This window comes from Nycticebus coucang, chromosome 16, assembly GCF_027406575.1.
Source record: "Nycticebus coucang isolate mNycCou1 chromosome 16, mNycCou1.pri, whole genome shotgun sequence".
Taxonomy (NCBI): Eukaryota; Metazoa; Chordata; class Mammalia; order Primates; family Lorisidae; genus Nycticebus; species Nycticebus coucang.
In genome coordinates, this window is record NC_069795.1 from 49,512,779 (window position 1) to 49,525,832 (window position 13,054).

Here is a 13,054-nt window from a genome sequence, read left to right on the forward strand (position 1 = left end):
TATGATGGAGAAATTAAATACTTTAATGACATTCACATGTTGAAGAAATTTGCCATAACTAAACCAGCTCTCCAGGATATTCTCGGACCTATCCTCCATAATGACCAGCACAATCCTCTACCACAAAAGTAAACTCACTCAGAAACTTTTGATCAAACTCCAACTTCCACAGTGGCAAAAGGATTAAAAATGTCCACTGGACTTACAAAAAACTCGAAACCCAAAATTTTACGAGGCTTATCAATATTCTCCATTAATGTGAATGGCTTAAACTGTCCTCTAAAGAGGCACAGGTTGGCTGCCTGGAAACAAAAATTCAGGCCAGATATTTGCTGCATACAAGAATCTCATCTTACCTTAAAAGATAAACATAGGCTCAGGGTGAAAGGATGGTCGTCCATATTTCAGGCAAATGGAAATCAGAAAAAAAGTGGGTGTTGCTATTCTATTTGCAGATACAATAGGCTTTAAACCAACAAAAGTAAGGAAGGTAAGAATGGTCACTTCATATTTGTTAAGGGTAATACTCAATATGATGAGATTTCAATTATTAATATTTATGCACTCTACCAAAATGCAACTCAATTTATAAGAGAAACTCTAACAGACATGAGTAACTTGATTTCCTCCAGGTCCATAATAGTTGAAGATTTTAACACTCCTTTGGCAGTGTTGGATAGATCCTCCGATAGGAAGCTGAGCAAAGAAATTTTCGATTTAAACTTAACCATTCAACATCTGGATTTAACAGACATCTACCAAACATTTCATCCCAACAAAACTGAATACACATTCTTCTCATCAGCCCAAGGAACATACTCCAAAATTGATCACATCTTAGGCCACAAGTCTAACCTCAGTAAATTTAAAGGAATAGAAATTATTCCTTGCATCTTCTCAGACTACCATGGAATAAAAGTTGAACTCAGAAACAACAGGAATCTGCATACTCATACAAAAACATGAAGGTTAAATAACCTTACGCTGAATGATAGCTGGGTCAGAGATGAGATTAAGAAGGAAATTACCAAATTTTTGGAACAAAACGACAATGAAGACACAGATTTCCAGAACCTCTGGGATACCGCAAAGGCAGTCCTAAGAGGGAAATTTATAGCACTGCAAGCCTTCCTCAAAAGAACGGAAAGAGAGGAAGTTAACAACTTAATGGGACATCTCAAGCACCTGAAAAAGGAAGAACTTTCCAATCCCAAACCCAGTTGATAAGAAATAACCAAAATTAGAGCAGAATTAAATGAAATTGAAAACAAAGGCATTATACAACAGATCAATAAATCAAAAAGTTGGTTTTTTGAAAAGGTCAATAAAATAGATAAACCTTTGACTAACCTAATCAGGAAAAAAGAGTAAAATCTCTAATTTCATCAATCAGAAATGACAAAGATGAAATAATAACAGACTCCTCAGAAATTCAAAAATTTCTTAATGAATATTACAAGAAACTTTATTCTCAGAAATATGAAAATCTGAAGGAAATTGACCAATACCTAGAAGAATGTCACCTTCCCAGACTTAGCCAGAATCATGTGGAACAGGCCTATATCAAGTTCTGAAATAGCATCAACCATACAAAATCTCCCTAAAAAGAAAAGCTCAGGACCAGATGGCTTCATGTCAGAACTCTACCAAGCCTTTAAAGAGGAATTAGTACCTATATTACTCAACCTGTTCCAAAATGTAGAAAAAGAAGGAAGACTACCCAACACATTCTATGAAGCAAACATCACTCTGATCCCCAAACCAGGAAAAGACTCAACAAGAAAAGAAAATTGTAGACCAATATCACTAATGAATATTGATGCAAAAATATTCAACAAGATCCTAACAAACAGAATCCAGCAACACATCAAACAAATTATATATCACGACCAAGTCAGTTTTATCCCAGGATCTCAAGGCTGGTTCAATATAGGTAAATTTATAAATATAATTCAGCACATAAACAAATTAAAAAACAAAGACCATATGATTCTCTCAATCGATGCAGAAAAAGCTTTTGATAATATCCAGCATCCCTTCATGATCAGAACACTTATGAAAACTGGTATAGAAGGGACATTTCTTAAACTGATAGAGGCCATCTACAGCAAACCCACAGCCAATATCATATTGAATGGAGTTAGACTGAAATTATGTCCACTCAGATCAGGAACCAGACAAGGTTGACCATTGTCCCCACTGCTCGTTAACATTGTAATGGAAGTTTTAGCCAACGCAATTAGGGAAGAAAAGGCAATCAAGGGTATCTGTATAGGGTAAGAAGAGATCAAACTTTCACTCTTTGCAGATGATATGATTATGTATCTGGAAAACACCAGGGATTCTACTATAAAACTCTTAGAAGTGATCAAAGAATACAGCAGCATCTCAGGTTACAAAATCAGTATTCATAAATCAGTAGCCTTTATATATACCAACAATAGTCAAGCTGAAAAAACAGTCAAGGACTCTCTTCTGTTCACAGTAGTGCCAAAGAAGATGAAATATTTGGGAGTTTATCTAACAAAGGACATGAAAGATCTCTATGAAGAGAACTATGAAACTCTAAGAAAAGAAATAGCTGAAAATGTTAACAAATGGAAAAACATACCATGCTCATGGCTGGGAAGAATCAACATTGTTAAAATGTCCATACTACCCAAAGCAATATACAATTTTAATGCAATCCCTATTAAAGCTCCACTGTCATACTTTAAAGATCTTGAAAAAATAATACTTCATTTTATATGGAATCAGAAAAAACCTTGAATAGCCAAGACATTACTCAGAAATAAAAAAAAAAGCAGGTGGAATCATGCTACCAGACCTCAGACTATACTATAAATTGATAGTGATCAAAACAGCATGGTACTGGCACAAAATCAGAGAGGTAGATGTATGGAACAGAATAGAGAACCAAGAGATGAACCCAGCTACTTACCGTTATTTGATCTTTGACAAACCAATTAAAAACATTCAGTGGGGAAAAGATTCCCTATTTAACAAATGGTGCTGGGTGAACTGGCTCGTGACCTGTAGTAGACTGAAACTGGACTCACACCTTTCACCATTAACTAAGATAGACTCTCACTTAAGATTAAAGATTTATGCCTGTAGTCCCAGCTACTCGGGAGGCTGAGGTAAGAGAATCGCTTCAGCCCAGGAGTTGGAGGTTGCTGTGAGCTGTGTGATGCCATGGCACTCTACCGAGGGTGAAAAAGTGAGACTCTGTCTCTACAAAAAAAAAAAGATTAAAGATTTAAACTTAAGACATGAAACTATAAAAATACTAGGAGAAAGTGCAGGGAAAACTCTTGAAGAAATCGACCTGGGGGAATATTTTCTGAGGAGAACCCCCCGGGCAATTGAAGCAGCTTCAAAAATACACTACTGGGACCTGATCAAACTAAAAAGCTTCTGCACAGCCAAGAACACAGTAAGTAACGCAAGCAGACAGCCCTCAGAATGGGAGAAGATATTTGCAGGTTATGTCTCCGACAAAGGTTTAATAACCAGAATCCACAGAGAACTGAAACGTATAAGCAAGAAAAGAACAAGTGATCCCATCTCAGGATGGGAAAGGAACTTGAATAGAAACCTCTCTGAAGAAGACAGGTGCACAGCCTACAGACATAAGAAAAAATGCTCATCATCCTTAATAATCAGAGAAATGCAAATCAAAACTACTTTGAGATATCATCTAACTCCAGTAAGATTAGCCCATATCACAAAATCCCAAGACCAGAGATGTTGGCATGGATGTGGAGAAAAGGGAATACTTCTACACTGCTGGTGGGAATGCAAATTAATACATTCCTTTTGGAAAGATGTTTGGAGAACACTTAGAGATCTAAAAATAGACCTGCCATTCAATCCTATAATTCCTCTACTAGGTATATACCCAGAAAATCAAAAACCATATTATAAAAAAGATATTTGTACCAGAATGTTTATTGCATCCCAATTCATATTTGCTAAGTCATGGAAAAAGCCCAAGTGCCCATCAATTCATGAATGGATTAATAAATTGTGGTATATGTACACCATGGAATATTATGCAGTGTTAAAGAAAGATGGAGACTTTACCTCTTTCATGTTTACATGGATGGAGCTGGAACATATTCTTCTTAGTAAAGTATCTCAAGAATGGAAGAAAAAGTATCCAATGTACTCAGCCCTACTATAAAACTAATTTGTAGCTTTCATATGAAATCTATAACCCAATTATAACCTAAGAATATGGGGAAGGAGGAAGAGGGAGGTGAGGGGAGGGGGCAGATGGTTGGAGGGAGGTTGTTGGGATTGGTGGGATTATACCTATGGTACATCTTACAAGGGTACATGTGAAACTTACTAAATGTAGAATGTAAATGTCTTAACATAATAACTAAAAAAATGCCAGGAAGGCTATGTTAACCAGTGTGATGAAAATATGTCAAGTGGTATATAAAACCAGTGTATGGTGCCCCATGATTGCATGTGCACAGATATAATTTAATAATAAATTTTTAAAAAGTTTTTTTGGTTTAATTCTAATGAAGTACATACTACTTCCCCTCCTGCCCCCCAGATTGGTCTACATAATCAAGGGGGTATCCTGTGAACTATTTAATTAGATATAAAAAGAGACTCATCCACATACATCATGCACACACCAAATACAGCAAATTTTGTGAGGGCAAATTTGCACCCACAAATAGTCTTTGCACAGTTACTTGGATGCAGGATAATTCCCTGGCTGGATACTTTCAGCACAGACGGATCAGAGCCAGCACCTGATTCCCTTCATTTTACCAAAATGCCTCCTCAATCTACTTAGCAACATTACAACTGGGCATTTGATTTGATATTCAGATATTTCTGTGATGGCTCTAACCATGGCTTACCACTACACCAGGTAGTGCATAATTGACATGATGCTTGCTCAGAACAGATTTCAAAAAGTAGAAGGTAAAAGAAGACTAGAGACTGAGTTGCTGAAGTGAGGGTGACAGGGATGTCTAGTCTGGGAGAGGGGAAGAAATGCCTGCCTGGTACAACACACAAACAGTTACTGCAGTGAACAGAGCCTGGCATGTCACCAGATCAAACCAGTGGCTTCATCTTTGTGGAAGAGGTTGGCTCTTTTAAGTTGGAAGTGATAGAAAACAGAGAGGAAAGATGTGAACTTCAGCAATGTGCCTAGTCATGTACCATTTCACTCTTGAAACGTCACATTCAAAAACAATCTATAGGGCAGAACAGGCACAACCTCAAAATACCCAGAATACTGAGATACTAAAATAGCTAAGTGAATCTCAGAATTTTAGAGTTTCAAACAGATTAAAGATGATCTAAAAACATGCTTTCATCTCAGTTTTCAGAAAAACAAACTGATTCCTAAAACATCAAGTACTTTACCCAATGCCTCACAGTCAGTCAGTTAACCCAGCTGCAGTACCTCACAATGAGTATTTACTCATATAAGTGAAAATACAATACAGATGCAGTTTTTAAAAACTCTTGAAAATAAACTGGTGCACTGGTACATACCACTGGGTGGACTTGGTCATAGGTACTTTGGATTTTCCCATTTACTTTTTTACCTGACAAAACAAGAGAAAATGACATTATTTTCATTTCTCTGCCTCTTAAGTCAATTCTAGTTAATCCTTATGAATACAATTACAACCTGTGCTCTAACTTGGGCATATTATTTTAGTTATCATGACTTCAAACACTGATCCAAATGAAGTTTAGTGAAAGGATAACTTGAAGAAAGCTCAAGTTTCCTTAAAGTCTTTTTATGGCCACTTCTACTGCTCCAGTTTCCATTCTGGACATTTATCATTGGGTTTTTTTGGTTCAGTTGGTGTTCATAGGTCAAGAGTTTATCGTAAAACACTACAATGGCCAATGACTTCTTTTTTTTTTTTTTTTTTTGTAGAGACAGAGTCTCACTGTACCGCCCTCGGGTAGAGTGCCGTGGCGTCACACGGCTCACAGCAACCTCTAACTCTTGGGCTTTCGCGATTCTCTTGCCTCAGCCTCCCGAGCAGCTGGGACCACAGGCGCCCGTCACAACGCCTGGCTATATTTTTGTTGCAGTTTGGCCAGGGCTGGGTTTGAACCTGCCACCCTCGGCACATGGGGCCGGCACCCTACTCACTGAGCTACAGGCACCGCCCGGCCAATGACTTCTTAATAGAGTTATCAAATACTGTTTTATCACTTATGTAAAAAATCACTTATAAATAAGATCCTGAAATATCAACAATTATCTTTTATGAAATGCCCTCTTTTATATTTTCTTAAATACTAGGATATATAAATTAACTTATATTTCATATTATACAATGAATAAAATAATTAAAAATCAGATAAGTAGGAGAAAAAGAAAAATTTACAAAAAGTTTACTGAAACAAATAGTTCCAGGTACTTACTTCCAACAACAGTCTTGTGATTGAAAATTTTACTCCAAATTCCACCTTCCACATTGTCTTTCACTCCAAATTCATAAACTGTGTTGGGTTTTAGATTTTCCACGATTGTTTCTGTGGCTGGACAAAGTTGAAAAATCCACTTCTTTTCCTTATCCTTCTCTCTATAGCGAATTGTGTAAAATCTGTTGAATAACCAAAATATAATTCTCTAAAATCACAGGGAAACTTAGAATGCTCTGTCAAGCTTCTTAATACATGATAGACTTCAATCTACTCAGAAGACTATATTTAATGTTAATTTAAAAAAAAAAACTTGCAAGGAACATGAAAAAATAGCTCAATATGTGCTTAGGTGTTTAATTTCTAATTGCAAGTCAGGGTCTGCCTAGCAGCACAGTTAGGGTTTGGTAGAATTCCAGAATTCTCTGTTTTATTATTTGCCATTTTGTTAAATGACAGTTGGAAAACACTAGGCATTCTTTTTTAATTATACATGGAGTAGAACATAGGTCTAAGTTTATAAGTACTTAATATTGTAGTTTCATAATTATATAACTTAAACCTTTTCATCTCATGGGAAGTACATTAAAGGCAATATTATTCAATTATGTAAAAAAAAAAAAAAAAAAAACACGGGACAATCTAACACTAAAATGTATCCAGTACTGCATTTTAAGAATGAAATGTTTTTATTATAAAAAAGAATTAAGACCAGTAGCCAAACTAAAAGTACAATGAGAAAACATAATTCAAATTCAGAATCACTGTTACTTTATTTGCTTAAGGCTTTCATAATACTCAGACTTATATACGTCAAAGTAAGATTATTCCCACCACCATTTTTTGAATCTTTATGACAGGCTAGGTTTTACATATTTCATTTAATTGGCAAAAGAAACATCTTAAATGGTATAAATTATTCATCTCATTTTACAAACATGAAAACTAAGTTTCAGAACATTAACATCACCTATCCGTGACTTTTACCAGGGGTAGTACCAGCACACAAAGAATGACTCTTCTGGATCTTCCTCTGTAAGTGTGTTAGCAACTCAAGAAGGGGGTTGCACAAAGTCGCTGATGCTGGCATGGATGTGGAGAGAAGGGAACACTTTTATACTCTTGGTGGGACTGCAAACTAATATAGCCTCTTTGGAAAGAAGTATGGAGAATCCTCATAAAACTCAAAATAGACCTTCCATTTGATGCCACAATCCCATTACTAGGCATCTACCCAGAAGAAAAAAAGTCATTTTATTATAAGGACACCACCCTAGATTTTTTATCGCAGCTTAATTTACAATTGCAAAGATGTGGAAACAACCCAAATGCCCATCAACCCAAGCATGGATTAATAAACTGTGGCATATGTATATCATGGAGTACTGTTTGGCTCCCATTGTTCTTCTGTATTAGTCTGGATTGAGTTGGAACACATTCTTCTGAGCAGAGTATCACAAGAATGGAAAAGCAAGTATCCAATGTACTCAATACTAATATGAAACCAACAGATGAACCAATACCCACTCACACAAGAGAAAAACTCAATTCAATTCAAGTTGGGGGAAAGAGGACTGGTAAGAATGGAGAGACTGGTGTGTTCCCACTTAATAGGCCAATGTAAGGGCACATGGCATACCTATTGGGTGTGGAACATAACTACAACAGGGGCTTTACTTAACAGATGTGAACATTGTAACCTAATTGTTTGTGTCCTCATCTTAATCTGAAATAAAAAGAATGACAACCCATATTACTAAAAGAAAAAGGAACGGGAGTTCCATGAACTACTGTATACAGTAATGAGAATAAATGAACTAGAGCCACATGCATCACTGAAGATAGATTTTACAATGAAAATATTGAATGAAAACAGCAATTGCAGAATGATAAATATATATATATATATAGTTTCATATCATTTATATAAATAAAGAAATGAAATAGTAGCTGTCATGTTATGATGGAAAAATAAGTGTTTGGTATACTATTTCAGGTTCCTCCTTATATCTTAATTTTTTTCTCAAAAATTTAATACTTTTCTTTCTTCACACCAGCAAAACTGAATGAATTAAGATCCATTATTTTTATTTAAGGCCTTACAAACTCACCCATTTACTTATGCCAAAAACATTTATTGGGCACCCTCTCTAAGTGCCAGGTCCAAGTTCTTGGTGATACAAAAACAACTACCCAGAATCTCTGGAAATGAGGACCCAGGGTGGGCTACCTCATTTGTGGTGCTGATGACAAAATGACAAGATGATTTTTGTTTTTTTTCAAAAGTTAAGCATTTTTAAATAGCAACAGCAGAGCATTAAATGAGCCTTGGTCCTCCTAAGTGGGGAGCCCTTGTGCACGGGAGGTGTGCCCATGAAGTCAGCCTGGGATTTACAGTTTAATGAGTTCCGAGAGGAAATGCATTTGTATATTCAGACTGCTTTCTTCCTGGGTACCAACCACAGAAAGGCTCCCAGTCATTCATTAACTTGTTGCCTTCCAGGAAAAGCTGCTCTCCAATCCCCCATTTCCAAAATAGAAGACAAAATGAGTAAAGGAGCCTATTCCAGCCAAAACACTAACTGCTACTGCGAACAAATGTTATAGAATTGTAATAGAAGTCCTTTGTGTCAACGCTGATTTATGAAATATATTTCTTGACAAGTGTACTGCATGGAATTCTTTTTCCCGTCCTCTGGCTCCTACAGGACCTTAGAGAAAAGCTGAAAAGCTAAAACCAGACCAGATGGGCTACCACAATTATATATCTCTAGAATGGATACATTTCTGAGGACTTAATTGCTTGCATGATCCAGGGCTCCCATTGCTAACAGAATTACCCAAGGCCAGATTCAAGCCTTTCTAATCGACTTGATCTCGTATCATCTCCCCATGAATAAAATGAAACAGAAATGTTCTGTTCTTCTTCAAAAACCTGAATTTAACATGTTTTTAAAAAACTCCTGCCCATAATATTTTTTAATTTTTATCACAAAGCATTTGAAATACCCTCTGTTGTATTTCAAAGTTTGCCAAGAAAAATAAGTGTGTACACATCTCCCCCTTCTCCTGCAGCTGGGTCTGTCCTTGTCAACATTGCCTCGGTTGGTAAAATGTAGACAAGTTCTAAGTTTTGTTCATTGTATAGCACATTATGTTTTTCAAGGAGAGAGCAAATGAGACCACTATACCTAAAGTAGTAAAGTTTCCTTGGTTTTAAAACAAAATCTATGCCTTGTGATAACAAACTACTTTATAACCTAGCACAGGGTGGTTGCTCCATACATACTGGTGGAATGAGTAGAATGGATACAGAAGTGGCTTGCAGGGTTGTTTTAAAATTAGAATATAATTGCTGTAAATAACTACAGGTGCAATCACTAAAAAATACTGATTTGAGCTGTTAGGTCTGCAATTATATTTTGCAACCCGTCATTGTAAGGCTTCACTTGCCCAAATACACCATTCCTATAGATCCGATGCAAACTGAAGCAAAATACAATGAATAGCCACATTGTACATTTGCAAAAGGCATAAGATTTTTATTTACTTATTTAAGCTTATCTATATAACAACTCTGAGCAGAGCAAGAATTATCATGGAAGAAAAAGAGGCCAAGAAGTACCTAAGCCCTGATCAGTGACAGAGCTGGGAGGCAGATGCTGCTGGATCACAATCCAGGGCCTTTGAACTGCACTGGGCTCTTTCTACTCTGCTGCTTGGCAGAAAGTAGTGGAAAGAGACAGATAAAATGACCCAGAATGGAAATAAAAGGAATCAACACTAGCATTATTGAAGGCCTTTTCTGTCTTATTGTGTATTTACCATAACAGATAGTCAGAATCTTCTCATGATTGTCTGAGGACATCCAGCATCACACGTTGGTTGCACCTTCTTCTGTGAATAATAAAGCTGGACACTGGTCTACAGAGAGGAAAAACATCTGCTAACCACACAGACAGCAGCCTGTGAATGTCATCAGACTCGCCTCCAGAAATTTGGGTTTTAAGAGCAAGAACATCTCACGTTCTAACTGAACAGCAAGCTAAATTTAGTCCTTCTATAAACTGTTGAAAATAGTATTTGGTTCACCTGGCATTACCCTGTAGTTGGGACGCCTGAGTAGTGATAATTGTTATTATAGTTTTAGAAAATCCATAGCTTCTCAAAATGCAGTGGAAAGACAGATAGCGGCTTGGCTTGGATACTAGTCAGCTGAAAACTAGAAGTACGTAGCATGACCATAGGGGAGACTTTCACTCACTTGTGCATTAATTTCTCAAAGGGGAATTAGATTAGACTAGACAACATTTAAGATCCCTTTTCTAGAAATGTATTTCAGCAACATTTGAGATATTCTATTCTAATAAAGTACTTAAGACAGAGGTAGCAACTCCACAAATTAAATTTATAATGCAAATGTTCGTAAATTATACTGACTGGAGAAATTGAACAGCAAAATTAATTTAGTTCTTTCATGAACTACCTCAGCATAATGCACATGGTTGACTATCTTTGGGGTTTTTTCATACCTTTTTTCTCTCAGCAATTATTTTTATACGGTTAACTACTATTACATTTCCTAAAACATTATTTCACACTTTTTCTTCTCTTCACATCAAAAACATTTCCTGACACTCCCTTCCTTCCTCAAGGTTGCTTCATGCTTTATTGAGATTGTAATCACTGATATAAATTCTACCCTCATCCCCTTTCTCTCAAAGTCTGTCTTCTTCATTCTCTCTCTGATTTCAAGGGGAGAAGTATATTTCTTCCTAACAAATAAGCATCTTGCTAGTTTTATTCTACGTTCTCCATAGAATAAACTCTCCAACCTTTCTCTTGAAATTTCAAGGACCTTCCCATGTCTAAAAGGTTTTAAAATACTTTTCATTCCACCAAAACAAAAATAAAGCTAATATTCTTCTCTTAACCCTGCCACTATTTTTGGTTTTTATTTTTAAAACACAATTTTTACAGAAATCTTTCTCACACTTTACCACCCAAAATCTCTAAATCTCTTTTCAATCTTTTTTCTGACTTACTGATTTACTTTACAGTAAAATATTTTTTATGATCAAATGACTTAATCTTCCCAAAATTTCATAACTAACTTAAACTCTACTCTTCATCTTCCTTCCCCCCAAATCCATTCCTCTTGTGATACCCATTTCTGTTGACTTTTTTTTTTTTTTGCAGTTTTTGGCCGGGCCTGGGTTTGAACCCGCCACCTCCGGCATATGGGGCTGATACCCTACTCCTTTGAGCCACAGTCACCGCCCCATTTCTGTTGACTTTTACACTCCTTTCTCCCCCATGTGCCATCAAGCATCAAGTCTAGGCCTGTTTCTCTCTGTGATTCCCCTTGCATTTTCCCCTTCTATTCCTAAGTAGCACGTAAGTCAGTTTAGGTTTTTATCTTTGGACTCTTATGGTAATTTTCAAACTGGTCAACTATTTCCAAGATATCCTTTCTTCATTTAATATCACTCACTCATGGCGAGTTCAATTCAATGAAAGAAATAAGTTTCTAGTAACTTTACTGCTATCTGAAGTGGAATGGCTTGCCTGATGTGGTAGTTGTGAAATAAAGTTAATTATATCAAAAGCAACCAGCAGACTGGCAACACAGTACCATTTATTGAGTGCTTGCTATGTACCAGACACTATATTGACCATTTAACATGTGTCATCTCATTCTGACAACCCTATGGTATTACTATTGTTACCCCCATTTACAGATAAGAAAACCAAGGCTAAGGCTGGGCATGGTGGCTCATGCCTGTAATCCTAGCATTCTGGGAGGCTGAGGCAGGTGGATTGCTTGAGCTCACAGGTTTAAGAACAGCCTGAGCAAGAGCAAGACACTGTCTCTACTAAAAAGAGAAAAACTGGGGCAAGAGGATCCCTTGAGCCTGATTTAGAGGTTGCTGTGAGCTATGATACCACGGCACTCTACCCAGGGCAACAACTTGAGACTCTGTTCCCCCCCCCTCAAAAAAAAGGAATACCAAGGCTAAAAGCATTTAAGTAAACCATTCAAGGCCACTAAGGTAACAATAGAGCAGAGTTATGAACTTAGGTCTGTGTGACCCGGAATTTCTATCTTCAGCATTTGTGGTATTTGCCAACCTTAGAGAGGCTCACTGTGCACTCTGGATGGGAGATATGCATGAAAGTTTCAAGGGATGAATAGATGGGCTTAAGGATTTTTAAGACCTTTTCTTGACATTCCACTTACTTATTCACTTACATATTTATTGAGACCTACTATTGCAAAACATAATTTTAGGTCTGTGAGATGGAAGATGAGAGGGACACTACAGAACATCAAAAATGGGCTCGTAAAATAGTAAGGGAGGCAGACATGCATTGTATATGACTAAAGAAGGCAGCTGGAAGGCAGAGAGTGCAGAAAGTGGACTGGGAGGCCCTCTCCAACCTGAACTTGAGGAATCGACATGTGGCATTTTAAATCCCACCCCAGCAGTGTGATTTAAATCAGAGCATCCTACCAAGGCATAGGAAAAACAGACTAGGTCAGATTTATACCTCACTTTAGGAGTATGACTCAGATATCCTTTGAGATATTATATGACTTGTTTCACCAGGCAGTGGGGAGCTGGTGGAC

At 36.9% G+C, this 13,054-nt stretch overlaps 1 protein-coding gene across 7 annotated transcripts in view; it reads right to left on the reverse strand.

The window, feature by feature from the left end:
• ABI3BP (ABI family member 3 binding protein) overlaps positions 1-13,054 on the reverse strand; it is a 258,235-nt gene that overhangs the window by 142,122 nt on the left and 103,059 nt on the right. For all 7 annotated transcript variants that reach the window (XM_053565779.1, XM_053565785.1, XM_053565783.1 and 4 more), the window contains exons 5-6: positions 6,424-6,605; positions 5,533-5,585 (exon numbers count right to left, since the gene is read on the reverse strand). In XM_053565779.1, the coding sequence (XP_053421754.1) occupies positions 5,533-5,585; positions 6,424-6,605 (235 nt within the window). The remainder of the gene's footprint in view (positions 1-5,532; positions 5,586-6,423; positions 6,606-13,054) is intronic.